This window comes from Colletes gigas, unplaced genomic scaffold (genome assembly GCF_013123115.1).
Source record: "Colletes gigas isolate AHSC1104 unplaced genomic scaffold, ASM1312311v1 Colletes_gigas_Sc00037, whole genome shotgun sequence".
NCBI classification, from domain to species: Eukaryota; Metazoa; Arthropoda; class Insecta; order Hymenoptera; family Colletidae; genus Colletes; species Colletes gigas.
Window position 1 is genome coordinate 1,520,634 of NW_025106666.1, and position 26,850 is coordinate 1,547,483.

At 34.1% G+C, this 26,850-nt stretch overlaps 2 protein-coding genes across 7 annotated transcripts in view; one reads left to right on the forward strand and one right to left on the reverse strand.

Annotated features, from left to right (window-relative positions):
* The first annotated feature begins 416 nt into the window (after nt 1-416).
* The window catches only part of LOC122402566 (unconventional myosin-Ie-like), a 31,445-nt gene continuing 5,011 nt past the window's right edge, over nt 417-26,850 (forward strand). For 2 of the 6 annotated variants that reach the window (XM_043405460.1, XM_043405463.1), the window contains exons 1-11: nt 8,921-9,169; nt 11,617-11,742; nt 12,243-12,332; nt 12,406-12,500; nt 12,588-12,765; nt 13,292-13,454; nt 13,559-13,666; nt 13,752-13,880; nt 13,971-14,167; nt 14,267-14,434; nt 26,576-26,746. In XM_043405460.1, coding sequence (XP_043261395.1) covers nt 9,167-9,169; nt 11,617-11,742; nt 12,243-12,332; nt 12,406-12,500; nt 12,588-12,765; nt 13,292-13,454; nt 13,559-13,666; nt 13,752-13,880; nt 13,971-14,167; nt 14,267-14,434; nt 26,576-26,746 — 1,428 coding nt within the window. In that variant the 5' untranslated portion in view covers nt 8,921-9,166. Of the gene's footprint in view, nt 445-8,359; nt 8,797-8,920; nt 9,170-10,923; nt 11,300-11,616; nt 11,743-12,242; nt 12,333-12,405; nt 12,501-12,587; nt 12,766-13,291; nt 13,455-13,558; nt 13,667-13,751; nt 13,881-13,970; nt 14,168-14,266; nt 14,435-26,575; nt 26,747-26,850 lie in introns of those variants that run through there. The other 4 variants (XM_043405464.1, XM_043405461.1, XM_043405466.1 and 1 more) reach the window with 4 other exon arrangements.
* Nucleotides 14,697-21,131, reverse strand: LOC122402567. Its single transcript, XM_043405467.1, has 3 exons — nt 20,670-21,131; nt 16,789-17,001; nt 14,697-16,056 (listed from the first exon to the last, which is right to left on the reverse strand). Exons 2-3 carry the CDS (start codon nt 16,998-17,000, stop codon nt 15,348-15,350), a joined length of 921 nt encoding a protein of 306 aa, XP_043261402.1. The 5' UTR covers nt 17,001; nt 20,670-21,131; the 3' UTR covers nt 14,697-15,347.

Below are 26,850 nucleotides of genomic sequence, written 5' to 3' on the forward strand. Positions count from 1 at the left end.
TAAACATATCAATTCATCGCGTCGACCGTTCCTTTCGGAAGTAATATGTACTTACTGGCTCTAAACAAAGTCGCTGCTTATTCGCGCCAAGTATGTCTTCGGTGACACGACAGTTACATCTCGACAAGAGAAAACAAATGAACTGGTACGCGGAGATATAGAGTCTTTGGGCCTTTCTTTCTTTTTTTTCCGAAAGAAAGAACCATTCGCGACACTTTCTACTCGTACGGGAATCGTCCGGTGTGTAAATAGAGGTTAAACAGCTGTCTGTGATTTGTGATTGTCATCAATAATATTTTTGACAAAGGCCTAAACCAGATCGGCCAAGCGTCACACCATCCAGACCCAGGCCTGGTATCATACGCTCCAAATCTTCTGATAACAACGACCAGCTCCCTTTCCATCGCCCCAGTTCAGTGGATTAGATGATTAGGTCAGCCACTTGTAAGTATAAATGGGTTTCCCTTCATTGTTGAAAAAAACGCGAAACAAAACTAACTCCATTATAAATTTGACCATTCCAAATATATTACTTGTATTTAATTAATTTTTTTATTGAATCTCTAATAACATTCCTGAAGAATTTTTTTACTGATATCTCATGAAATTAATTAGTTACAAATAATTATTGAAGGCATTCTTTCTCTTAGCCGGTTTTCTAAAATATATGGCGTCAACTATGAGCTGATATTCTAATTACTAAAATATTAACAAGAATATAAAATAAGAAAGGTGGTAGACGAATGAGACCAGAGAGAGAAGGAAGTAGTATGCAATAAAAATAGAATACATATTCCCGCCATTTCAATAGATCGAACCACAATCCGCCGTACGATTGAATTTGCCACGCTTTTAAGGCATGCATGCTTCCACCTAGATTCATCTTAAAAAACTTTACACCAGGTGGCGAGGATCGCAACAATAAATATACTAACCCATCTACATTTAAGAATTTTGATAGTTCAAGGAAAGATTACGATGACTCAGTGATGCCAGAAAAGCACCGTCGGACAGTGTGGCCAGATCTGGCATAATTGAGTGCATCGAAATCGACAACAGTGACGACGAACTTCCTTAGCGTCTAACGGAATGGTGGGGATAGCAGGCATACACTACCGCACGAGCCACGGTACGTGAGCTCGGCACTTCGCACAACTTCGGCAAATCGATAAAGAACGCTAGTGTGAGCCTTTCCTTCTTGCTCTTGTAAAAGACAAAACAACTGAAATACGACCTCGCGATAAGTGGCATACGATTCCAAGTCTCGACTGCCCCAGCATTTTTACTTTCCGACCTATATGTAAGGTATAAGGAAATTTATAAAGTATCATAATGAAAAAAAATTTTGAAATTTTTTTTTAGCGGAAATACACGTTTTGGACCCCCTGATCATATTGTGACTATTGAAAAAAACGATATTTTTTTTTGTTCCTATGCTATTAACATGAATGGATTAAACGACTAAGTGAATTTCAATAACGAAAAAAATATCTCGAAATTTTTTTTTAGCGGAAATACACGTTTTAGGACCCCCTCATCATATTGTGACTACTACAAAAAAACATATTTTTTTTTTGATCCTATGCTATTGTCATGATTGCGTCTAAACAGCTGAATGAATTTCAATGAAACTTAACATTTAAGTTTTATGTTCTCGTTTTAAGGTCTCATTATATTTTAAGCGTGATCAGTTCCCATATAATGATGATTATACGTCTGTAGTTTTATAATTATTTCGATACATATACATCATTTGTAACAAATTTTTAAAGCGATTTATATAACTCTTAAGAAGGATTAAGATCAAATATACTTTTCTCCTATCTTTCCTAGACAGGAAAAATTAAACGAAATCTTATGCCTTGCATACCTACCTAAACCACATAAAAAACGTATTCCACAAATATTTTAGAATAATGTTGTTCAAAGCAGCCTTACTCGTAAAGGGTTAATTAAGGGTTAATTAAAATGAAAAACCACTCTTAGCCAGTACCGTGCACGCTACAGAAATAGATTACTACTGACTTTTCCCACTATGTTTTTTAATAACCGTATCAAATTATTACACACAATCAAATGTTATATATTTGACTTAACTTTACATAACAAAATAATTGTAACGATAGGTAAAAGAATAACGTGCACGCTACCGTTCAATGGAAACCACGGGAAGGTGGTGGTCACTTCCATCAGGAGGGAAATGTAAAAAATTGTTATTTCTTTGTAACATTATCACATGCCATATATTAGAACGTCTATATTCTTCTTTCCTTTTTTTTGATTCCCCTCTAAATTCATTTCTGCAAAATGAAATATATTAAATTGACGTCTATATACTGCTATTCATTCAATAGAACTTTATTTCTAATTATTGCCTTTTAAAAACCTATGGGAACTGGGCTATATCTACGCGATGGTTATCGCATTATACATCCGTAGTTACACTTTTAGAGAATTGGGACTCTGTATTGCTTTTTTTGCAAGAATTGACAATAAGCGAGAAATCAGAGTCCGGGGAACGTCTGTTAATCTCGATGCAAAATCCAGAGGCCAAAGCATATCTTTATTTTCTAAATTACGCTCTTGAGTTTTTTTTATAAATTTAGCATTTTCTTTCAAACTCAAGAGACAAGAATTCATTTGCTTCAAAAGACTGCGGCAGAACTTTTATGCGATATATTGCGCAATTTTCTGAAACCGCAGCTTTTGAAACACATGGATTTAGTAAGAATGATGAATTTTTCTGTAGTCGAAAATCAACTCCCATTTAATAGTATAAATTTAGGAACAGAGTGTCTTAATTTTCTGCATCAACTGAATGCAGAAGGCAAGTCCGACATCGTAGAAACCGTAAGGAAAAATTGTTTAATGTTTTATATTACAGCTGCAAATGAAATTCGTCATCGATTGCCAATCGATGACGAATTTCTTAGCAAGTTGTATGTTTTTGAACCCACTTTTATATTAAATGATACAAATAGAGACATTTCCTTCAGAAATGTTCTCTTAATCGCTAAGAAATTCGGCGGTTTCGACGAAGAAGGACTGCAAACAGAATGGTCAGTATTGCCTTTGGAATTTACAACGAAAGGTAGACAGACGCTTATCGAGATGAAATTCGATGGTTTCTGGAAAACAATTTTATTAACGCGAAATTTGGACTATAAAATTAAATTTCCTGAATTGATGAAATTAGTAAATACAATTAGATCACTTCCAAAATTCCAATGCCGATGCAGAAAGATTGTTTTCCATGTTACCTGACATAAAAACAAAGAAACGGAATAAACTTTCTTCGGCCAGCGTCAACTCTATTTGCGTTGTGAAATCTTCGTTAAAGGCGCAGAGGGAAAACTCTCAACCCATGGAGGTAGATGACGATCATCTAGCTCTATTGTATTCCAAAAATTTATATCATAGATTTGCTAAGAAGCAAAAGTGTAATTTAAGATTAAACGCAACATATGACAATAACTTTGAGAATTTTCCCGCTACGTCATATGACGAAAATTAAGGTACCGATTTACTACAGAGCTTTTCTCTAGAGAGATTTTTCTCTCCAGAGAAAAGCTCTTTAGTAAATTCGTACTATTAGGCTGCAATGACAGTATAAACGTTTTCATGCGACGTCGCGGTAGACTGGTCTTGTTACGTCAACGGTACCGCGACGTAGGCGCAACAAGGTGTGATGCATGTATGTGCCATAACGTCACGCGAAAGCGCTTACACTGCAACCGCAGTCTTGTTAGTGATGTCCAAAATATTTTTTTTTGGACATCGCTAATATGTAAATAGTCGTTCAATTTGTCTCGCGTTGTTACTTTTTTTACGTATTTCGCTTGCTGTAAATACTATTCTGCTTGCTCTAACTATCATTTTTTTTCTTCATTTATTTGCTTATATTTTGCCGTATATTTTTAGTTAGTGAAATTGCTTGCTGTAGATAGTGTGGCTATGACGTAGAATGTCGCGCCTTGTTACACTTACGTCACGGTACCGTAAGAGCAACAATGCACGACATAACGTGCCAGCTTAATCGCAAACGTCCTATCCCGACATCCCATCCTTTGGAAATGTAAACAATTATATCATTTTTCCATTTTTATGGCTCGTGTGTATATTAATAAAAATTAATGCATTCACGAGTTAGTTTTTCATTATATTGTAATTTCATTACATTAATAAAAACATTTTAATATACGGCATGTGATAATGTTACAAAGAAATAACAATTTTTTACATTTCCCTCCTGATGGAAGTGACCACCACCTTCCCGTGGTTTCCATTGAACGGTAGCGTGCACGTTATTCTTTTACCTATCGTTACAATTATTTTGTTATGTAAAGTTAAGTCAAATATATAACATTTGATTGTGTGTAACAATTTGATACGGTTATTAAAAAACATAGTGGGAAAAGTCAGTAGTAATCTATTTCTGTAGCGTGCACGGTACTGGCTAAGAGTGGTTTTTCATTTTAATTAACCCTTAATTAACCCTTTACGAGTAAGGCTGCTTTGAACAACATTATTCTAAAATATTTGTGGAATACGTTTTTTATGTGGTTTAGGTAGGTATGCAAGGCATAAGATTTCGTTTAATTTTTCCTGTCTAGGAAAGATAGGAGAAAAGTATATTTGATCTTAATCCTTCTTAAGATTTATATAAATCGCTTTAAAAATTTGTTACAAATGATGTGTATGTATCGAAATAATTATAAAACTACAGACGTATAATCATCATTATATGGGAACTGATCACGCTTAAAATATAATGAGACCTTAAAACGAGAACATAAAACTTAAATGTTAAGTTTCATTGAAATTCATTCAGCCGTTTAGACGCAATCATGTCAATAGCATAGGATCAAAAAAAAATATGTTTTTTTGTAGTAGTCACAATATGATGAGGGGGTCCTAAAACGTGTATTTCCGCTAAAAAAAAATTTCGAGATATTTTTTTCGTTATTGAAATTCACTTAGTCGTTTAATCCATTCATGTTAATAGCATAGGAACAAAAAAAAATATCGTTTTTTCAATAGTCACAATATGATCAGGGGGTCCCCAAAACGTGTATTTCCGCTAAAAAAAAATTTCGAAATTTTTTTTCATTATGATACTTTATAAATTTCCTTATACCTTACATATAGGTCGGAAAGTAAAAATGCTGGGGCAGTCGAGACTTGGAATCGTATGCCACTTATCGCGAGGTCGTATTTCAGTTGTTTTGTCTTTTACAAGAGCAAGAAGGAAAGGCTCACACTAGCGTTCTTTATCGATTTGCCGAAGTTGTGCGAAGTGCCGAGCTCACGTACACGTGGCTCGTGCGGTAGTGTATGCCTGCTATCCCCACCATTCCGTTAGACGCTAAGGAAGTTCGTCGTCACTGTTGTCGATTTCGATGCACTCAATTATGCCCGATCTGGCCACACTGCGCACAACCTTAAGGCTGGTTTACGCGCGCTAAATAACCCTGTAGGGAGCATAAAGTAACTCCCTAGTTACTCCCGCAGATGGCGCAGTCGTCGCCGATGCCAACCGTCGATATCAGTGATGCCAGAAAAGCACCGTCGGGTGCACACGCACCCATGCCACATACGCGTACGTGAGCTCGTGGAGTTTCGGAAAGTCGACAAAGGCAAACTGACGCATGCCCTCTTTCTCGATTCTCCGAAGCTGCCCGAAGTAATTTCGGATCGCTTCGTGGGAGTCGAGAGAGAAAGGCTCACATTTGCCTTCTCGCTCTAAACAACTGAAATCCGACCTCCCGTCAACGGCATACGATTTGGATTCTCGAGCCGAGATTCTCGACTGCCCAGGCATTTTTACTTTCCGACCTATGTAGGCGCACATAAGCAAAGTACCCATAATGAAAAAAAAATTTTGTAAAATTTATTTTACGGAAATACACGTTTTAAGACCTCCTGATCATATTTTAATTATTGAAAAAAAAGAAATTTTTTTTATTCCCATGTATGAGCACACATATGTATATTATTAATACGATTTTTGAAAATCAAAATACTTTAAGATTGAAAATTAATAAATTAAAATGAGATTCCACTCTTTACCAGTATTGTGCACGCTGTGGTATTTTTCAATAAGAAGAGTTCTTACTTTTATAACATAAACAAAACAGTAGAATTAATAATTGCAGAAATTAATTAATAATGATTTTCCTCGATTGTTTTGAGATAACCGTATCAATTTGTTATGACAAACTAAATAGAACTAACTAGAAACAAAGGAAAAGTGATCCCGTTTGCCAGTTTAATACAAAGTATGGGTTGTATCTTAAATTTTAAAAGGACATAGTCGAATATTTTTAAAGGTACAAAACATAGCGTTTCATTGTAGAACAGTAACATAAGTTAGCAGGTAATGTCATAAAACTGTTTTTCCCAGCTATATCCCTTTTTACCTGAAGTATAAGGTAAAAAGTACGAGCTACAAGGTACGACTATCCGAAAATCGTTCACATTTTATCAATGTAAATGAAGCGGCCTTTCCATCAGAGTTAAATACAAAATTTTGTTATTTCTGTGAAAACAGAACTTTCATTAGATGTAGGTGGTGCTTGAAATTGTTATGTTTTCACTGTTTTTACGAAAAGTAGATTCATGTACTTCGTACATTGAAAATAACATATGTTAAATGTAATTGGTTAAATTCAACTTTAAAAAAAAAATATTCGAAGGTCAGACAAAAATATAATGTCACATTTAGTGTACGATTAAAATATGATTGAAAAAATAAAAAAAAAGGATTTGTTTTGGCAGGGTTTGAACCTGCAGAGCAGAAGAAGCTCGGAACTTGCAGGCAAATACCTTGTCATTCACGCCACGCTGGTTGTTGAATGTATTTCTATTTCTGAAGATAAGCATCTGTGATAACTTTAATAATATCTCAAAGTAAAACCTAATCCAAAATCGGGTACCATTCCAACTTTTCCTTGTTAGAACCGAGTTTTCAATTTGTCTTAGCGAAAATCGTAATCACATTTTGCACATTATTCTAAAACATTTGTGGTATTCGTTTTCAATGCGATTTAAGTAAGCATGTAATGTATAAGATTTCATTTAATTTTTTCTTTTCTAGAGAAGATAGAGAAAAAGTTTATATAATTTTTTTTATATGTAAGGCGTCGGGAAAAGGCGTGGCCCAAGCCGAGGCGCTGGCAAGGGACCGCGTCTGGCCTTCGTCCGTCATCACTCCCACCCCTACCGATGGGGGAGAAGGCTGACGACAAAGGCGAGGGTCTAGGCCCAGGACGGGCTCATTTGTTTTTCCGACGCTGAAAGAACGGGAATAAAGCATGTATACGAATACCCTGCGTATTTCTTAATTCCTAATTCCATTCTACGCGTCTGTCTAACATATATAAAATTTAATTCGTCCTAAGATTTATATGAAACATTTAAAAGATTTTTTATACATTATGCCTATACATATATCGGAACAACTATGAAACAAGAGGTATAATCATTATTATCCATCGACTGATTATAGTCAAAGTCTAACCGGACTTTGAAATGAGAACATAAAACTTAAATGTAAAGTTTCATTTAAATTCATTTAGCTATTTATACTCAATCGTAATAATAATATACATATGTGTGCTCATACATGGGAATAAAAAAAAATTTCTTTTTTTTCAATAATTAAAATATGATTAGGAGGTCTTAAAACGTGTATTTCCGTAAAATAAATTTTACAAAATTTTTTTTTCATTATGGGTACTTTGCTTATGTGCGGCTACATAGGTCGGAAAGTAAAAATGCCTGAGCAGTCGGGAATCTCGGCTCGAGAATCCGAATCATATGCCGTTGACGGGAGGTCGGATTTCAGTTGTTAAGAGCGAGAAGGCAAATGTGAGCCTTTCTCTCTCGACTCCCACGAAGCGGTCCGAAATTACTTCGGGCAGCTTCGGAGAATCGAGAAAGAGGGCATGCGTCAGTTTGCCTTTGTTGTCTTTCCGAAACTCCACGAGCTCACGTACGCGTATCTAGCATGCGAGAGTGTGCATCCGACGGTGCTTTTCTGGCATCACTGCGATGACTTGTCATTTTAGGATAATGTAAAATATTATTTAACTAAATAAAGTAAAAGAATTATGCCACTTTAGTGCATAAAACAGAGATGGTTACATAAAAACGTAAAAGTACTAAATTCCAAGCGTTTCGTTGATATACCAACTGTAGTGGTTGCTACATGTAGACACGCCTTTACGTACGTTGAGAACGCACCGTTGTAGTGTAGTGCTCATGACGACCGCGCAGAGTTTTCTTGCCGCGGAAAAGTAACCAATAAGGAAATAACTGCAGTGCTAACAAAGCTTTTGTAAGAGGAGCACGTCAAGTCTTGATTAAAAAACACTTTAATTTTTTTAACCGTACCAATATATTAACCAATATTAATAGATAGATACAAATTATTCCGTTAGTAACACGATACAACAAATTTAGATTGCAATGTAAAATAAGAATTTGATAATCAACACCCAAATAAAATTCTTATTCTAAGTCAATACCTTCTATGCTAATAGAAAGTCATAGAACGTTACATCTTCCTAAAAGAATATACCCATAGTAAAGTGAAAATAAAACTAACATCCATATTAATACAATAAAGTAAAATGAATTGTTAAATACAGGAAGATAAGTTTGGTAGTGCTAGAATAGGAATTAGAATAGCAAGTACAATAGACATTGTTATAAAAATATATATTTGGAAGAGAAAATTAGGATGCAGGATATGTTACATAGTAATGATGGGGTCAAGTACGCTATACTCATTAAGTAAGCAAGTGTAAAACGTCTTAAGATACTTAAGTAATTAGAAACGATGAGCACCGTTTCACGATATGATGACGGCACTGTCTGTGACTAGCGCACTGACTCATCGATCAGTCCACGTCGGACCACAGCACGGTTGAGTTCGTATTTTCGGTTTCGCGATCGTAAGCGTCAAATATTTAAATCGATGTTCTACGATTGTCTGTGGTGCTACGCGTGTTGTTTATTCGCATAACCTAGTGAAAATGTTGTTAGCAATTGTATTTTGGTAGATAAGTGCCTTTTTCATGTGGATTTCTCGGATATATAAAGTGTTTCGTTGAATACAAAGTCTTGGGTACAAAGGAATAATCAAAAAGTCGACCTGATTGATATGGTGAGTGTTGAAAAACCTGGATTTGTCGTGTATCGATAGCTACATTGTACGACGAGAATTCACGTCGTGTACAAGCAAAGATTTAACGGATGGCATGAAATAAGCATGGAAACATGATTAAGATGTTTCTTAGTGAAAGTAGACAGATAGAAATTTATAAGTCAGTGATATGCGGATCACGTTGTAACGAATCCTATGAACGAAAACCAGTCTAACATTGTATGAATAGGAACTGAAGTTAGTCGTTATTTTTAATCTGTTTATTTACAATTTCAACAATGTCCAAAAATGGCTCTATATAGTAGCAGACAAGAAGATCAATTTTATTAACGTAAAATCGGGACTTTGTTTTTTGTATAAGTAGAAATTAATTTATCTGACCGAACGATTTAAATTCAGCACAGTATATTGCAAATAGATTATAATATATTATATATAGAGCTGTAAAACAATAATATATCGCAACATGATTTTAATTGAGTTTTTTTAGTTCGCGTTATTTAGCCAAAAAGTAACAAAAAAATATAAAATATTGTAAGGTGTCATTCATAGGATTTATCAGATAGTACTTATCAAATATGTTTACTTTGATAAGATTAAGCACGTTTCGTAATAGATTTTGATAACAATTGAGGGATTTATAGTAATAAAACAGTTTTTTTGAAAATGTATACTTCCCCGTTATTTTAACATGTAAATATACAAAAGTTATATTCTAAATTAAGGTGTTTGCCTACTTCGTTTGTTTATAAATGGTTTTTTGCTGGTTCTTTTTGCCATTTCCGTGGTGAAACAATGTTTATACGTTCATTGTCTTCCTCGTCAAGCTGGGACCTATCGTTCGATCGATTTACGAGTTTTCTCAACGAATGAAAACTCTTTGTTACGAGCGTAATCTAAAAGAAAGCCGAACAATTCTCGGAATATCTTCTTCTTTAGGAGCGTGCTATGTACATATATTACGTGTTGTACGTTGTACTTCCAACTGCGAAAGGAATGTCTCCTTGTACCGGAAAAATACACGCATTAGTGTCGCACGTTGATGTAGTGACATCAATCGAGTGGTTTATGGCTTGGAAATGGCTATAGGTAGATACATTATAATGGAGCAAGCACTGCTCAATACGCCGTCAGCTGTAGCCAGCTTTCGTGCAGATAATAGCCATATCCAAGAAGTGCATGTAATGCTTGAGTTTAAATTTTAAATCGACAACCGTTAGAAGAGATTTCTAAAAAAACGAAACGAGCAAGTAAATAACTTGATTAGCCCAATTAGATCTATGATGAATGTCATAAAATACAACGTTGTACGAAAGGAAAACAATCGCTACGTATTTGATGTATCCAAATAGATCGTTCAGAGTATTTGGGTACCCTAGTTATCTAACGATGCTAAACATTTTGATGGCCTACATAATAGTTAAACACGTTTTAAAACTCTGTTAAATATCATTATGTGGTTGAGAACCAGTAAAAATTGCACTATTTTTTAATGACAATCTTAACCTCTTCACGCCCTTGGCCACATGTGTGGACGTTTAGTTTTTTTTGTTTTTATAATTACAGTTATTGTCAATAATAAATAGACAAAAAAAAATCGTCCCTGAAGAGGTTAATATCTTGATAATTACAAGACGATTTACATTAACTTTGAGTTTTTTTTTTTTAACTATACAATGCCACATTTGATCGTAAAGTTTATTGAATATAGAATACAAAATTAAAGCGCACGATATTCTTTGATTGATCTTTAGTGCAAGAAATGTTCAAATGTCGTCCATTAGAATCAATGGAAGGATGTAGGCGATTAAGCAATGTGAGTGATACATGTATAAGTGGCTCTGTAGATATAGCATTACACGCTGTAACGATGAGGTCTGTCGTATCTTAAATGATTGTAGGTAGTTCGCGATAAACGAGGATTATATCTCGCTTTTCTAAATATTACTAATCTTTATTATGACGAAGATGTTTGTCACGTTCGCGTGTGCTGATGAGTTATCATCGCGGAATTGATTCATGCATCAATAACATTAGAAGGTTCTACATGATTGTAAATATTGAAATTGAGGCAAACGTTGCGTGGAATTCTCGTACACAAAAGTTCCGCCATCATTGGGGAATATTTCGGTAACTATTAATTTCTGACACCTTGCTACTTAATAGTTTTTTTTGATTCTGCATTCAATGGACTTTTGAACGGCATGATTAAATGCTGCACATTATAGTTAAAATACTCAGGGTTACCTTCATATTTTAATAAAAAAGGAAAATAGCAAAAAATTAATTGTATGCTCCTCTTTATACCAAATAACTTTCATATTTGAATTACCAGTAGTTTATTAATAAATATCATTCTGATAGACAAATATTACGAAGAATAGATTAAACGTGTGATTTATAAAATAATAATGTTTGTATGAATAAATATTTTGTTTTTGTAACAGGTGTATCATTGGCAGAGTCAAAATGTTAAACTTTCAGGAGTGGATGATATGGTTCTGCTCCCGAAAATTACTGAAGAGACTATTATTGAGAATCTTCGAAAGAGATACATGGATGATTACATATTTGTATCCTTCATAATTCGTTTTTCTAAAACGGTATTTAATTATGTTAGGTATCGCGTATCGCAGTAATATAAAAAACAGAGGATTTATAATTGTTAATTTTGTCAAAATTAATTAGCTTTTTCAAATAAATAAAAATTTACCATCAAATATCTAGAATAACAAGGATGTATCTTTTAAAGATACAGTAACCGCGAAAGAAATTTTCGACAGGTAGTAGCTCTTGATTTTTGCGATGACTGTACTTTACACAATACTTTAAAAGGTTTCTTCTTATGTGTCTCAGAATATTCGTAAGATATAATGTGAATACGTACCATGTGGCATCGATTAGCCATTCAGTCGTATTATTCGCCGTAAGAAACTTAGAATTAATCTTTAGAAATTCATTTGATCTTTAATTGAAATTATCTCTATTGTATCCAAAATTCTGCATATTCTAAAGTGCAAGGTAGAGGCAATACGTAGTTAAAAATTACAGTAAGTTTCTTAATGATTGTCAGACATGCATTGGTCCCGTGTTAGTATCGATCAATCCATTCAAGCAGATGCCATATTTTGGAGAAAAGGAGATAGAAATATATCAAGGAGCGGTAAGTTATATTAGTTAAAAATTGTGACGTTCTAACTAAGATGTTCACAATTTTAATCTTTCTTCTATATTAGGCACCATATGAGAATCCACCACATATTTATGGCCTAGCAGATGACATGTATAGAAATATGTTAATTGATAATGAAAGTCATTGCGTTATCATCAGGTAATATTCGAAGCATTTGTCCGTTTTCAAAATAATTGTATAGGCAAATATAATTTTTAATAATACTGTAAATTTCATTTCTTACAGTGGCGAGTCTGGTGCTGGAAAAACTGTAACTGCGAAATATATTATGTCCTACATCGCGAGAGTCAGTGGTGGCGGTAAACAAGTACAGAGAGTAAAAGATGTAATTTTGGAGTCTAATCCTCTTTTGGAAGCTTTTGGAAACGCAAAAACTGTTCGAAATAATAATAGTAGTAGATTTGTATGTATATTTTAGTATTCCCTTATATGTATAATTGTAATTTTAAATATACAGTTTGTTTGATCGCCCCTGGAAAAAAATTTGAATGGGGATTCTAGAGGCCAAAATAAGACGAAAATCAAGAATACCAATTTGTTGATGGAGGCTTCGTTAAAAAGTTATTAACAATTCAATTAAAAAATTTCAAATCGTTCTGGAAAAATTATTTTCGGTTGCGGGGATCAATTACAATCATTTTTTGTGGATACACATATCTCCGAAATCCTATCCACTTTCAAGAAAAAAAATCAGTACGGGCAAAACTTTAAACGTTAATAACTTTTTAACAAAGCCTCCATCAACAAATTGGTATTCTTGATTTTTGTCTTATTTAGGCTTCTAGAATACCCCATTAAAATGTTTCCCAGGGGTGGCCGAACACCCTGTATATATTAAAGAATTTTTTAATAAATAACATGCGTGGTCAATAGAAAATATTTTTAATAAAAAAATTTTTTTAATTTTCTTAAAATATACGCTTTACTAGGGTAAATACGTACAAATGCAATTTGGTCGTGGCGGCCAACCAAGTGGAGGAAAAGTTTCTAACTTTCTCTTAGAAAAGTCGAGGGTTACATCTCATAACTTTGGAGAAAGAAATTTCCATGTGTTCTATCAATTAGTAACAGGTGCAAACCAACAAATGAAATGTAAATATCGTTTACAAATTATTACCCAAGTTTTATTAATTATTAAAAAAAAATGATACGTAATTGAAACAAACATTGTGTATATTTAATATTTTATTTTGCAGCTGAGTTTGGATTAACGGATCTTGATTATTATCAGTATCTTAGTTATAGTGAAAACCATAGGGTTGAGGGAGTAAATGATGCCCACGAATTTCAGGAAACATTAAAAGGTAAACTTTATAATAGTATTAGAATAAACAAATTTTTATAAAAGTATACATTTGATATACGAAATGATTCTTTTTATTTTTCCAGCGCTGAGTGTGATGGGAATAAATGATTCGGAGGCAACTAATATTTGTAGAGTAGTTGCAGGAATACTTCACATAGGAAATATTGAATTTGTCGAAAAGGAAAATTATTCACAAGTCGCTAATAAGGAGTGTAAGTGTTCGACTTACGATGTGTCAAGGCACAGCTGGAGAGCTTTTCCTGAGGAACAGTCAACTTATATTTTCCATTTTTATATTTCAGGCCTTGAGTTACCAGCTTATTTATTGCAAATCTCAGCGGATCAGTTAGCCCATAAATTAACGTCACGCGAATTTGAATCGAAATGGGGAGGCCAATCCGAAAGCGTCGATGTAACGTTAAATGTGGAACAAGCTCTTTACACCCGGGATGCCTTGGCGAAGGATATTTATGCTAGACTCTTTGATTACTTAGTGAAAGTAAGTATATAGTTTTATGTACAGACTAAACAAAATATAAATAACATCAATTGATTACGGCTTTGATTTCTAATTATTAACTATTTTAATATTTTACAGAAAGTTAATTGTGCTATGGAGACTAATGCACATACTCTCGAGATTGGTATTTTGGATATCTACGGATTCGAAATCTTCGAGAAGAATGGATTCGAACAGTTCTGTATTAATTTTGTGAATGAAAAATTACAACAGATCTTTATAGAGCTCACCTTAAAGGCTGAACAGGTAAGTTTGCTTGTTTTTATTAAAAAAATTCGAATAGTAATTTGTTATGTATATTATTTATGTAGATTAAATAGTTTGACTTGGTTTTATTTTTTCTCTATCATTTTGAGGGTTTTTCTTAAATATCCAGTAGGTCCTCGATTTAACAGATGATTTAACGAATTTTATTCTATTACATTCTGTACGTATATACGTTTATAAGACATATTATAAATGCTTTATTTGCAAATTACTTTACTCATAACTAGAGTAACTGCGCCTAGTCTGCGCTGGTGACAGAATTACGTTATCATCTATAGTTAGTCACATAATAAATTGATTACACACGAATATTTATAGTACATTTATTATGTTAAAAATATGTTTGCCGTGTGTAAATCTCTTCTCGTTTAACAACTCTCTTCCCATTATATCTATATCATCGCTATAAAACTTGTTTGACTTTTCATTAAAATATCGTTCCATGTTGTTCTTTACTACATTGAGATTTTGAAATTGTTTACCCACTAAAAAGCGTTTCGACAAAGTAATGAGGCAATCTGCGGGGAATAAAGTAAGTGTGACAAAACTTCCTAAACCAAATTCATGTTATCGTTTTCAAACATATTTCATCTTGTATGGTATTTTACATCTATTCATTGCTAACATTGATAGTTGTTCCAATACATCACGGAACATATGCATCAGATGCAAAGTTTACTTCTTGACTCTATTCGATTGTTGTATATTATAATAAATGATCGCCACTGTAGTTCGCAACAAGAAACGTTCATTACGTTAAACTATCCAGCAATTTCAAATTTCATTTAATATAAATAAACTGACATCGCTATGACGGGAACATTTAATCGCGCGTAACACTTTCGACCTCATAGAACTGAGATCTTCCGAACGAATAATCCTTGATGTTGTTTTAGTCATCGGAGAAGCTGTATCCTGGTAATATATCCGTTCTTCGTAACGCATATTTCTGAACAGGCGTAGTCTGTACCACGAAACTTCCGTTCGGAACTTTCGCTGGCGGTGCTGGTATTTGTTTCGGCAATTCGCTGGAAGTTACCATAGAATGTTCGGTGGTGGAAAGATCGTCTAAACCGTAAATCGACGCTAATCTGTTCAACTTTTTAGCTTCGATCCGCGAAACGAGTTTCCGGTTTCCACGATTCGTATCTATTCGACGATCAAATTTTTTTCGTAGTCGATTGGTTTCAGCATTCTCGGATTTCCAATCGGCTTGTCTTTGAAGATGCGGTTTCGCTCTGAGAAAACCTTCGTTGTTGGACGTCGTTGTGAAGGCCAAATTCTTTTGAAAGGAGCCGCTGCGACCCCTCACGTTTACGTAAACCTTCGGCCTATTGGTCTTTAAATAATAAAGCTTCTCGTCGAAGTTCGGAAGCTTCGGTGGATCGATCAATATGTCTTTCTCCTCGTCGAACATATTCAATTTAAAATTTGGAGTCAAACCGAAGTCTCTTACTCCGAAAATCGAATGAGGCACCACTTCCGGATTCGGGTAGCTCTCGTTGTGGATTTCCTCAGGTTGCTTCAACATCGCGTGCACTATGTTTTGAAGATTCGTAGTGCCAAAATCGTCCCGACTCTGCAATTCAATTTCTAGAACACTGACAGGGCAAATTTACTTTTATTATTCGGTTTTCATTTAATTATCTCTTATTGAATACTTTAGTACGGTCAGTTTTAACGCTTATCAATGCAATGGTTACAAACTTGATCTCCTTGTTAGTTATTATATTACATTCCAGTAATATTGTTTTGCAAATTAATTCTAAAGGACCCCGCACAGATCCTATGGAAAATGGCCCCCGGTTAAATTAGCTAAACTTTTAATATGATGTAGTTCATGATGTCTTGATGAAAAGTTTCAATGGGCCCAAGCTCGTAAATTGAACAGTTTCCGAGATACGGGGGATCAAAAGTCAATAATATTTGAGTCTAAGAAGCACTGTTGTACACTGTCCATTTATTTGACCCCTTAAAACTCAATAGTAGTACTGTGGGCCCTTAAATATTACCCCTTGTCCCCCTGATCCTCTTCCCTTCAGGAGTCAAAATAAAAAAACGCCAAAAAGGTAAAGAATGGTTCTCTTCTTCAATGTACAAACATGAAGCATCGCCGACATTAGCATTACCCAGTGTGCACCACGAAGAGGTTGCTCGAGATTTTGCACACTTGGGCCCATTGGAACTTTTCATCAAGACATAATGAACTACAGTATATCAAAAGTTCAGCTAATTTAACCGGGGGCCATTTTCCATAAGATCTATGCGGGGTCCTTTTAGGTGATACAATAATATGTAGTTTCAATACAGATAAACAAATGAGTAATGGTTACCTGTAATCGTTGGTGTTGGGTCTTTCAACGTTAGAACTTTGCAGGAAATTTTGAATGGTCTTCTCTTCGTAAATTTTTTCATTACTTTGTCCTTGATCCTGTCGTATGTGATTCGACGAAGGTGGTGGCCTCGGAAGAACCATCGCAGAGAATAATGGATGTATGAGTACGTAAAGTACCATTGTTGTGTAATAGTTGTCTGTCGCTAACATTCTGAAAATTGATTTCACATTGTACGTTAAAACATAATATGTATACAGGGTGTTCGGCCACCCCTGGGAAAAAATTTTAATGGGAGATTCTAGAGGCCAAAATAAGACGAAGATCGAGAATACCAATTTGTTGATTGAGGCTTCGTTAAAAAGTTATTAATATTTAAAGTTTTTTTTTAAAGAATTTTTTTCTCGAAAGTGCGTAGGATGTCTACTCACCTAAAATGATTGTAATTGATCCTCGCAACCAAAAATAATTTTTCCAAAAAGATTTGAAATTTTTTTTTTTAGCATCTACTCCTTGCCAATTTTTCTTAAACATTCGTTCTTGATTTTTAGTAATTTTGTTTGACGTCCCAAAGAAAAGTTGTCTAATACTTTTTTGTAGGTTTCTGCGAGCTCTACACCCTCCCAAAATTTCATTGAAATATATTCACTATTGTACGAGTTATGGTCGTTTGAAAATTGGACTATTTTTATGAGGCTTTTTGTTACTTCACGGGGTTAAGTTACAACTTTTCAAATATTTTTAGAATTTCTACATATTCTTCAGTAAAATACGCGTCGTTTGCATTTTTAAACATTAAAATCCTCCAATCCGTTCTGAAGTTATGATGTTTTAAAGATACGCATGAAATATTGAGGAGACATTTCTGGCCTGAAATTATATTTTCGGTAAGGAATTTTTTTCTTGAAACTGAGTAGGATTTCGGGGATATGTCCATTCACCAAAAACGATTGTAAATGACCCTTGGAACTAGAAATAATTTTTTTAGAACGTTTTGAAATTGTTTAATTTCGCCCAAAAATTTTAGTATCTACTGAATTTTTTTCTTGAAAGTGCGTAGGATTTCAGGGGTATGTCTACTCACCAAAAATGATTGTAATTTGATCCCCGCAGACCTAACCCAGACCTAACCCGCTCACGTTTCGTGTTCTTTATAGAAAATTTCCTGGATAGAAAACGCTTTCTTTTTTAATTAAAACAAAGTGAATTGTTGCTCTGTGGAAACGTTCTGCTGTGCTCTGATAAACATTTAAGCTATTAGCAGTCTTTCATAACGAAGAGGTACGCTGCTTCTTTTCATTAAAAGAAATAAGAAACGAAGGACAGAAAAATGTTAACGTTTCTGGTTAGCCGCATAGAACAGCATGTAACGAGCGTGTTATAATAAACGCAGTGAAAGTTTTACCTGCTCGCACGACCAGCCTGAAGGAACAAAATGATACAATTTCTCTTGTTTCACTTATACAGGCTGCACGTCAAATTACCACGCATACGTTTTGTAATCAGACAGGCTAACAAAAATAATAATATCCTCCATTTATAAATCAGTATTTTAAATTATCGTTATATTGGAAAAAATGCAATTGCAAAAAATTGAACTGGTATAAAAATAGGGTAATAGAAATATTCAATATTTAACAAATAAGGAAACAAGGTAAAAATGAAATCACAATAGAAGTGGAGTTCCCTTGATTGGCTTTCTGAAGATGTTTTACAGCACCAAATTTAATAGGGTATTTTCGCCAATTTCTAAATCCCAGAATGTATAATACAGAGAATAATACATTTCATATTTTCCAGTATTTTCATTTCCTTTCATCCTGTTGAGTAATTTGCCCTCACTTGTAATAAATGCGTATTACTTTTATCACTGTTAACTGTCCGTAGGCGGACATTTTGTAGCGTGGGCGTTAGGAAAACACAGAAAACTAACGTGTATCTAAATTTTATTCAGTGTATTATTATTATTGCTATTCAGTTTGCGAAGTAACGGAAAGATCCTCCATTCCAAAGAGATCTATGGTCTGAACTCTTAGTAGGTGTGGTTCATTCGATATAGGTTCGCGTTGCAGCGGAAACAGGTTCTCTTAAAAAGTGCAAGTGCATTCGTTGCTCTGGTGAACGTACTCAACTGTACTCGGTGAACGTAAGAGTACACGTGGAGTCGGTCAGTCAAGTGGCTTTACGTTTGTTTCTAGCGGTTTATCATGTTCATATTTGTATGGTTTCAAGTAGAGTAGGACAAATATCATTTAAAATGAAATCTACTTCAATTCGTAACTTAACCATTTGACGAAGACTGGAAGTGTTTAAAATTTGGATTACTTTTTAAAAAAACAAAGTTCATCTTTATTTGACCTTCGTGTCGTATATATTAATAAAATAAACATTAAAGTGCGTCGATGAGGATAGAATACATTGTAGAGTTTCATAATCGAAAAAACTTATTTAACTTCAAGTTGGAAAACGCAATTATCTGTAAGCGATTTGTTCAAGGTTCGAAATATAATAACGCCATTATTAGAAAAGGAATTGTGTACAATTATCGTGACCTTAGACGGTGAGTCTTACACGGAGTTCAAAGGTTATGCAATTATCATTCTTTAGTAGCTGAGTATCTCGAACTTTATTAGTTTTCGAATAGATGTACTTTGATATTTTTATTCTCGAAATTCACTATTTTATCGAATTCTGTCAAAGAAACGTTAAGTATACCCCGCGATATCAATCTTATATATTTTTCTTTGGATTCTATTCAAGCTGTTTCCAGGTATTAAAAAGAATATTATTATTTACAAAACGACGGTCGAAGGGGAAATGCGTTTAATTTCTATGAAAGTTGGAAATGCGAGTAAAACAGTTTTTGCGGTTGGGAAGTAATTGAAATCGCGCGGTTTCTATTATTTGATCTTTTGTCAAATGATATCTCTGTTCGTTTTTTAAATCCTTCTCGGTGTCTGATTTATTATTACTGTCCCAATTTTGTTCGTTATTATTTTCCAAAATTTGTTGTAAATATCTTTTCTTTTTTGGTTTCATGTTTTTTTCAGATTGAGTATTTAACTTATTAGGAAAAGTCATTATGTTTCTTTACGTCGCATTTGAACTCATATGGATTATCCCCTGTATCTTCCATTTGTTTTTCTCCTACTTTCTTCGATCTTTCCCTTTCTCTATTTCGCAACCTGTTTCATTCGGTCACTTGCTCATTCACTTTCTGCCAATCACTACAGTGGTTCCCATTGCAAAATGGCGTATATGCCCGAAAATATTAGTTCCATATAGAAAATAATCGATCTAAAGGACAAAACTAAAAACATTGGCAGAGTCTACGCTCATAGTGTCTCGTCGTCTGTCTCGTGCACTCTGTTATTTGCACTTTTTCGTTTCTCAACCCTCTATAACTCAAATTATACTTGGCTTCTGAAAAAATTACACGATAGTAACAAGTTTAAAGGAAAATTTCAATAAATACAAATTTCCAACTGCAGCCATGCTTCTGTACATATGTTGGTTGCAAGCAATACTGTAGCTTTAAAACTGCAATCGATGTATTATTGTACATTGAAAATAGAATTAAAACGAATTAAAAAAATGTAGACAACGAGTATGTGGCTCTCAAGTCACCTGTGTTCGATAAAAATGAATTAACTCGAACTCGTATAACTTATGTAACATGTTTTATAATTTAAAGAATACTCGTCGTGTCCCAGGCGCGTTAAATTTTAAATCTCACGACGAGCAATTTGTCTTGTTTTCCCAAAAAGTTACTCGTACGATTCCTAAATAATTTTTAAAATTTCTACAGGTAAACATTTTAATATCGACGAATAACTACGTGGGGCATTAATACGATTGTTGACATCATATTTGTATCGTACCTGAACTATAAACGAGTCGAAATAGGTCACTGCGAACACGATTCTTCCGGGATCAATCGATCTTGCGTCCGTATAGCTGCGGTTTGTTTCTGATTGTCTCAGAGCCGATGCATGTCGCTTGAACGTAAGATTTTTTAACAGACGATGGATCAACGGTGCTTCTTCGACAATCTGTTTACGAGATCCATTTATGGCGATTGAAAGTTCACTCGATCACACGGTCTTTAACGTTTCACGTCCACGATCGATTCTACCCATCGTTGATTCGCGCGCAAACGACGCACCTCAATGGTGGATAAATGAAAGAAACGTGAAGTATCGAATACACGCGTTACACCGACGATGGTTCTATTTGCTCTGCGACCAAGACTCGAGTGAAGGTAATGAAATGGCTAAGTGAAACGTTGGCCTCTCTCTTTCTCAATCTTCTCTCTTTCTTTATGTGTCCCTCTCTCTGGTTTATCCATGGTTGTGTTCGCGTAACCGTCGCAATTGGTATCGCTTCCTTCCTTCCTTCCTTCCTTCCGTTTCGCGCCGTGAAATTTTCAAACGTCACCAATTCGGTTCGAAACATCGTTCGAATAGATATCAATTAAGGGGTCTTTCTACTTTGTGGGAATTAAAAAATCGAATTTTTTTTGGCGTTTTCTTTTAGTATGTAATCCCGAAAATATATCTACCAAATATTAAATTGAAATTCGAAAAACTAACGAAGCTGAAATGTACCACACGCAGGTATAACAACTGGACGTGAAACTTTAAAGCTGTTTTTCTCGAAACTTCTATTTTCGGCACTGCGTAGACGATAACATGGAAACTATTCAAGATATCAACATCAAATTTATACAGTATCTTTAGAACTAGTCTCCCTATAGCATGAACTAGGATAATTGCCATATATGCAATACTTTTTCTTTTATTAACATAAGGGCAACCGAATATATGAAAATATTCAGTATTTTTTCGTAAAATAGCTGCAATTTTGCCTTTTTTTGTTTTTTTGAAAAGACCCTAGTTCGTGCTTTAACCAAACTTATCTATATTAAGAATATCTTTGGTTTTTGAATTTCGGATAACTTGTTCGCAAGATATCACATACTGTTGTTCGTTGATCAACAAAAACAGCGTAATCTTAAATATTATGCGTTACAAAAATTTCTTAAATATATAATAAATAAATATAGTTAAATATGTAATAAATGTATCCACAAAACCCGGAATTAATCCCTCTTTAATAGACCGCAAAAAAAAGTCACAAAGAAACATGTATTTTTCGTGCCTACAAAGTAGAATGGCCCCTTAAGCAACTATTCGAAAGGAAAGCCTATATCTGTTGAAACCTTGTTTCGAAATATTGGTTTTTACAAAAAGTGATTTAAAAGTCACGTATGGATGTGGATTTTTCACTGAAGTGCTAAAAAGAAATTAATTCCCAAGATTAGATGTTAAAGAAAATAAATTTAGAGTTTTGAGTTTTTAACGATGCGGAGGATACCCCATAATTTACTTCTTAATTGTGTTTCAATTCATAATCACAGTGATTATAACGCGTGCAATGTATTTTCCATGGAACGGTTGAAACGATAGAATTTTGTCAGTGTTGAAGCCACGAGAAATAACGGTTTTGTTATCAGCTTAAATCTCCAAGTAGAAACATACAGTTGCAGTCTAATGACTGAACTTTGTTTTATTTCCGACGATGTAGAAGATGTCTCGGGAAATCCTGCTATTCAAGGTAGAAGAAATGGGTTAAAGTGATTTATAAGAGACTCTATTTCGAGCATTTCCCCATTGCGAAACATTATAAAAATAAGATTTGTCATTAAAAAACAATGCGAAACATTATAAAAACAAGCATTTGTCGGTTTGATTTTCGTCGAATTTAATCGCTGAATTATAAAATATAAAGAAATTGTAAGAAACTGATGTTTTTTTATACAGGTACATACTTATTACACATCCAATAATTAATATAATTTCAAATTTGTTTTTGGGCCTTATTTTTTTTTTATTTGCGTTGACTCTTTCTGCGTCTAATTATTTCATTAAAATATTTAAAAGTTGTCGGAATGTATTTTACTGTTGTGTACCATTGTCACGTTTAGATGTCACGAATGTCATAGTAATTTCCTGAAGAAAGCGACAGGGCACTTTCTAATTACTTTGTATTTTAGTTCTACTGGTAACATTTATTATGCTTTATGTTTTTTTTCGCGTCCATTTTAAATAAATTTTCTTGAATAAAAGACAGAACTATGCGATCAGAAACAGATTATAATATGCACGTATTTTTTCTTTGCAAAATACAAAACATTACTTTTAATTCACTGTAAAAATTACATACCGGCTTATATAATAAATCAGTGGCGTACGAACAGGCCGGTTTTTGGGTGTCAGAACCCCTTCGTCTCCATAAATTTCAACGAAACGCTTTATAAAAATTTATTTGATTTATTTACTTAAGAAATACTATTAGTGAAGAAAAATTAAATGATTTAGAAGCTTTGAATATTTATAAAAGTATTTATATTTTTGCAGAGGTGGTACCAATAATGAGAAGAATTCCAATTAAATCGTAAGAAATAAAAATAAATAAAATGTAAGAGTATAGTTCAGTTGTATGCGCGTTTTTCTTTAAAATTGAATATGGCCAGACAATCGGAGTAATTCTATAAAAATAAATTCGCATCATTACTTGATGAAGCATCTTTGTTATTGTGTCCGGCCTTCTTAAAACGCATGCGATATTTTTATATTACATTAAATCGTTTCTCACGGCCTACACCGACATCCATGACTTTTGTGCTCGTTTCGTCTTCGCACGAATACTCGGGACACATTGTGGAACTACATTATTATCCTCCACGTGACATTTTCCATTTCACCTAAAAGCATAGAAACCATTTTGCCGGTAAACTCTTAAAGAAAGAAAATGTAAGAATTACAGACAAAATCCTTCACTCATAGCACCTTCTTATAACGCTACCAATTTCAGTTGATTTCTCTTCAAATAAATTCAATTGACTTCATCCTTTTATAAAAATTAAAAAAATAATTCTAGTAAAACGTTGATATTTTATTACGTGAAAAAACATGTGGCAAACGTAATATAAAATAGTAATAATAATAACATGTTTTCAATGCACACAGGTGCGCGTTAGAAAAGAGAGTACACTAAAAACAAATTAATCATTTTCTAATATACAATACCGGACATATATGTTTCGACACTTCTTCTTGTGCAATTTCAGTATACAGTGCATAGTATATTAATCAATATACAGGGTGTTCGGCCACCTCTGGAAAAAATTTTAATGGACGATTGTAGATGCCAAAATAAGACGAAAATCAAGAATACGAATTTGTTGATGTTAAAAACGTTAATAACTTCTTCGTTAAGAAGTTATTAACGTTTAAAGTTCCGTCCGTACTGAATTTTTTTCTCGAATATGAGTAGGATTTCGGGGGTATGTCGATTCATAAAAAATTATTGTAATTGATTATAATTATTAGTATTAAATTATTTTTTTTCGCCGAAAAATTTGTCCACCTTCCTGAATTTTGTCTCGAAAGTGCGTAGGATTTCGGGGGTATGTGTATTCACCAAAAATGGTTGTATTTGACCCCAATACCTAGAAATAATTTTTTTAGAACGATTTGAAATTTTTTTTTCGCACATAAACCCTCTATCAATTTTCCTTAAAAATTCGTTTTTCATTTTTAATAAAGTTTGACGCTGTACGGAAATTTTGTCTAATACTTTTTTGTAGGTATCCATGAGCTCTACTTCAGAAAAAAATTTCATTGAAATATATTCACTATTCTAGGAGTTAGGGTCGTTTGAAAATTGGGACTATTTTTACGAGGTTTTTCTTACTTTATGGGGTCAAGGAACAACTTTTCGAATATTCTTGGAATATCTACTTATTGTACACTAAAATACGCGTTGTTTGCCGTTCGAAACATTAAAATCGTCCAATCCGTTCAGGAATTATGACATTTTAAAGATTCGCATGAAATTTCAGGGAAGCATTTCTGGCCTCACATTAGATTTTCGGTAAGGAATTTTTTTCTCGAAAGTGGGTACGATTTCGGGAGTCTTTGTATTCACCAAAAATGATTGTTATTGATCTCCGCAACCAAAAATAATTTTTTCAGAATGATTTGAAATTTTTTAATTTAATTTTTTAATAACTTTTTAACGAAGCCTCAGTCAAGAAATTGATATTCTTGATTTTCATCTCATTTTGGCTTCTAGAGTCTCCCATTAAAATTTTTCCCAGGGATGGCCGAACGCCCTGTATAGTGGAAGGAATGATATTACAATTAATTTTAATCGCAACAAACGTTATTTATATTAACACATAAGTATAACCTTAATAGTATTAAATTTCTGAATAATTTTATGAGGTAAACCAAACGAAAGAATGAATTTCTAGCCTATCCGTTCGAATCGATGACTGGTTCGGTTCTTTTTAGCGTAGACTCAGTATTATATAATTTTTGTCGTGCAGTTATCGTTGAAGAAATAACAGAATCATGAGAAAGGTTCGTTCGTGCCTTTAACGATCCAAGAACACGGTAAGGAGGTCGTCGTTAATATGAAATGGAATCGTTACCTCAGGCACGGGCTAAGACGAAAAGAATCGTACCACTTTTGCCGTCACCTCTCGATGTTCACCGCAACTAGACCGCGCATAAAAACGCGAGAGAGCTGAGAGACGACGACGAAATTGCTCGCCTCCGAGCCTTTTGTCGCAAGCGGGATCGTCTAGCCTGATTCGGAGCGGAACACCGTGTTTTATCGATGTGGATCGTGAGATATTCGAACAAAGATATTACCGAAGTAAACAAAGAAAATCGTGTGAAATACGCACAGGATAACACAGACGATCAGATAACAAAGCCTTTTCATCGCCGTCTGCAAAACATTTACAAATACTATATTTCGTAATCGTCTACTTTGATGAGTTTTAAGGGGTAAGACCAACGTAAAAACCTGAAATGAAGGGGTTTTTTCTGATTTTTTATTTTTTTTGATGGATGGAAAAGTAAGAGGATAATAATATTCAAGAATGTTATTAACCATGTCGTTAAGTGTTACAAAAGAAAATAATATAAAATGACGATGCTGGAGCCAATTTCGCGAGGCGTGTTTTGAATTTGTGGCGCTCTACGGCACGCAGTGTAACTGACGTGAAATACGTAGGGGGTCTTCGATAAGTTAATTTTGACATTATTAATTGACAAATGTTTGCCCCATTGTATGTACAAAATTGAACTTTCTACTTCAAATGCTCGCCAGTCACACAAAAATTAATGTTTCAAAAATCCCCTACATATTTCTCTAGCTATACTCACGTAGATTAAGAGAAAATTGTTTGTTTTTTTCCGCGTCAGTTACATTGCGTGCAGCAGAGCGCCTCAAATTCAAAACACGCTTCGCGAAAATGGCTCCAACGTCGTCATTTTGCACTATTTTTTTTTTAACACTTAACGACATGGTTGATAACATTCTTGAATATTATTATCCTCTTACTTTTCCATCCATCAAAAAAATAATCGCAAAAGAACGCTTTATTTCAGGTGTTTACAGTGGTCTTACCCTTTATGAAACGTTGCAATTGGAACAGAACTTCTGTAATATAACAGTAGACGTAAATAAATAATAAACAAATTATGTGCATTATGTTTACCTCGAGATAGTTCCTCCTTCCATCTTTTCTTCTTTAGAAAAATTAACGTTTTGAATTCTATGGATATTTCTTTATCGTCCTCAAAGATGAAACGTTTTCATATTAACGAAAACTAAAATATTTTATTGTAGGAAGCTATGTTTAATAAGGATACAAATAATTTTTTCTAACATTTGTATTTTTATAAACAAGAAACGTTATGTTGTTTAGGAGGAGTACGTATTGGAGAATATAAAATGGACTCCGATAGAATACTTCAATAATGCCGTTGTCGTCGAACTTCTCGAAGAAAAGCGTCCACCAGGGCTTTTCTTGATACTCGACGATGTGTGTGCTACTCTTCATGCTGGTAGCACAGGAGCAGACGCAGATTTGCAAAAGGTATGAAACCCTGTTTCCGGATCTACAAATAAAATGTTCGCCATAATACTCATTTGCACTGGATAATTCGTTCATTAATCTTCATTAGCTAATCTGTAAAATGA

Excerpts from the sequence above, each read along its gene's own strand:
- LOC122402567 (XM_043405467.1), bottom strand. The coding sequence starts at position 17,000 with ATGTTAGCGACAGACAACTATTACACAACAATGGTACTTTACGTACTC. Across the intron at positions 16,057-16,788 it reads CCCAACACCAACGATTACAG|TGTTCTAGAAATTGAATTGC; the intron begins GTAACCATTACT and ends TTGCCCTGTCAG.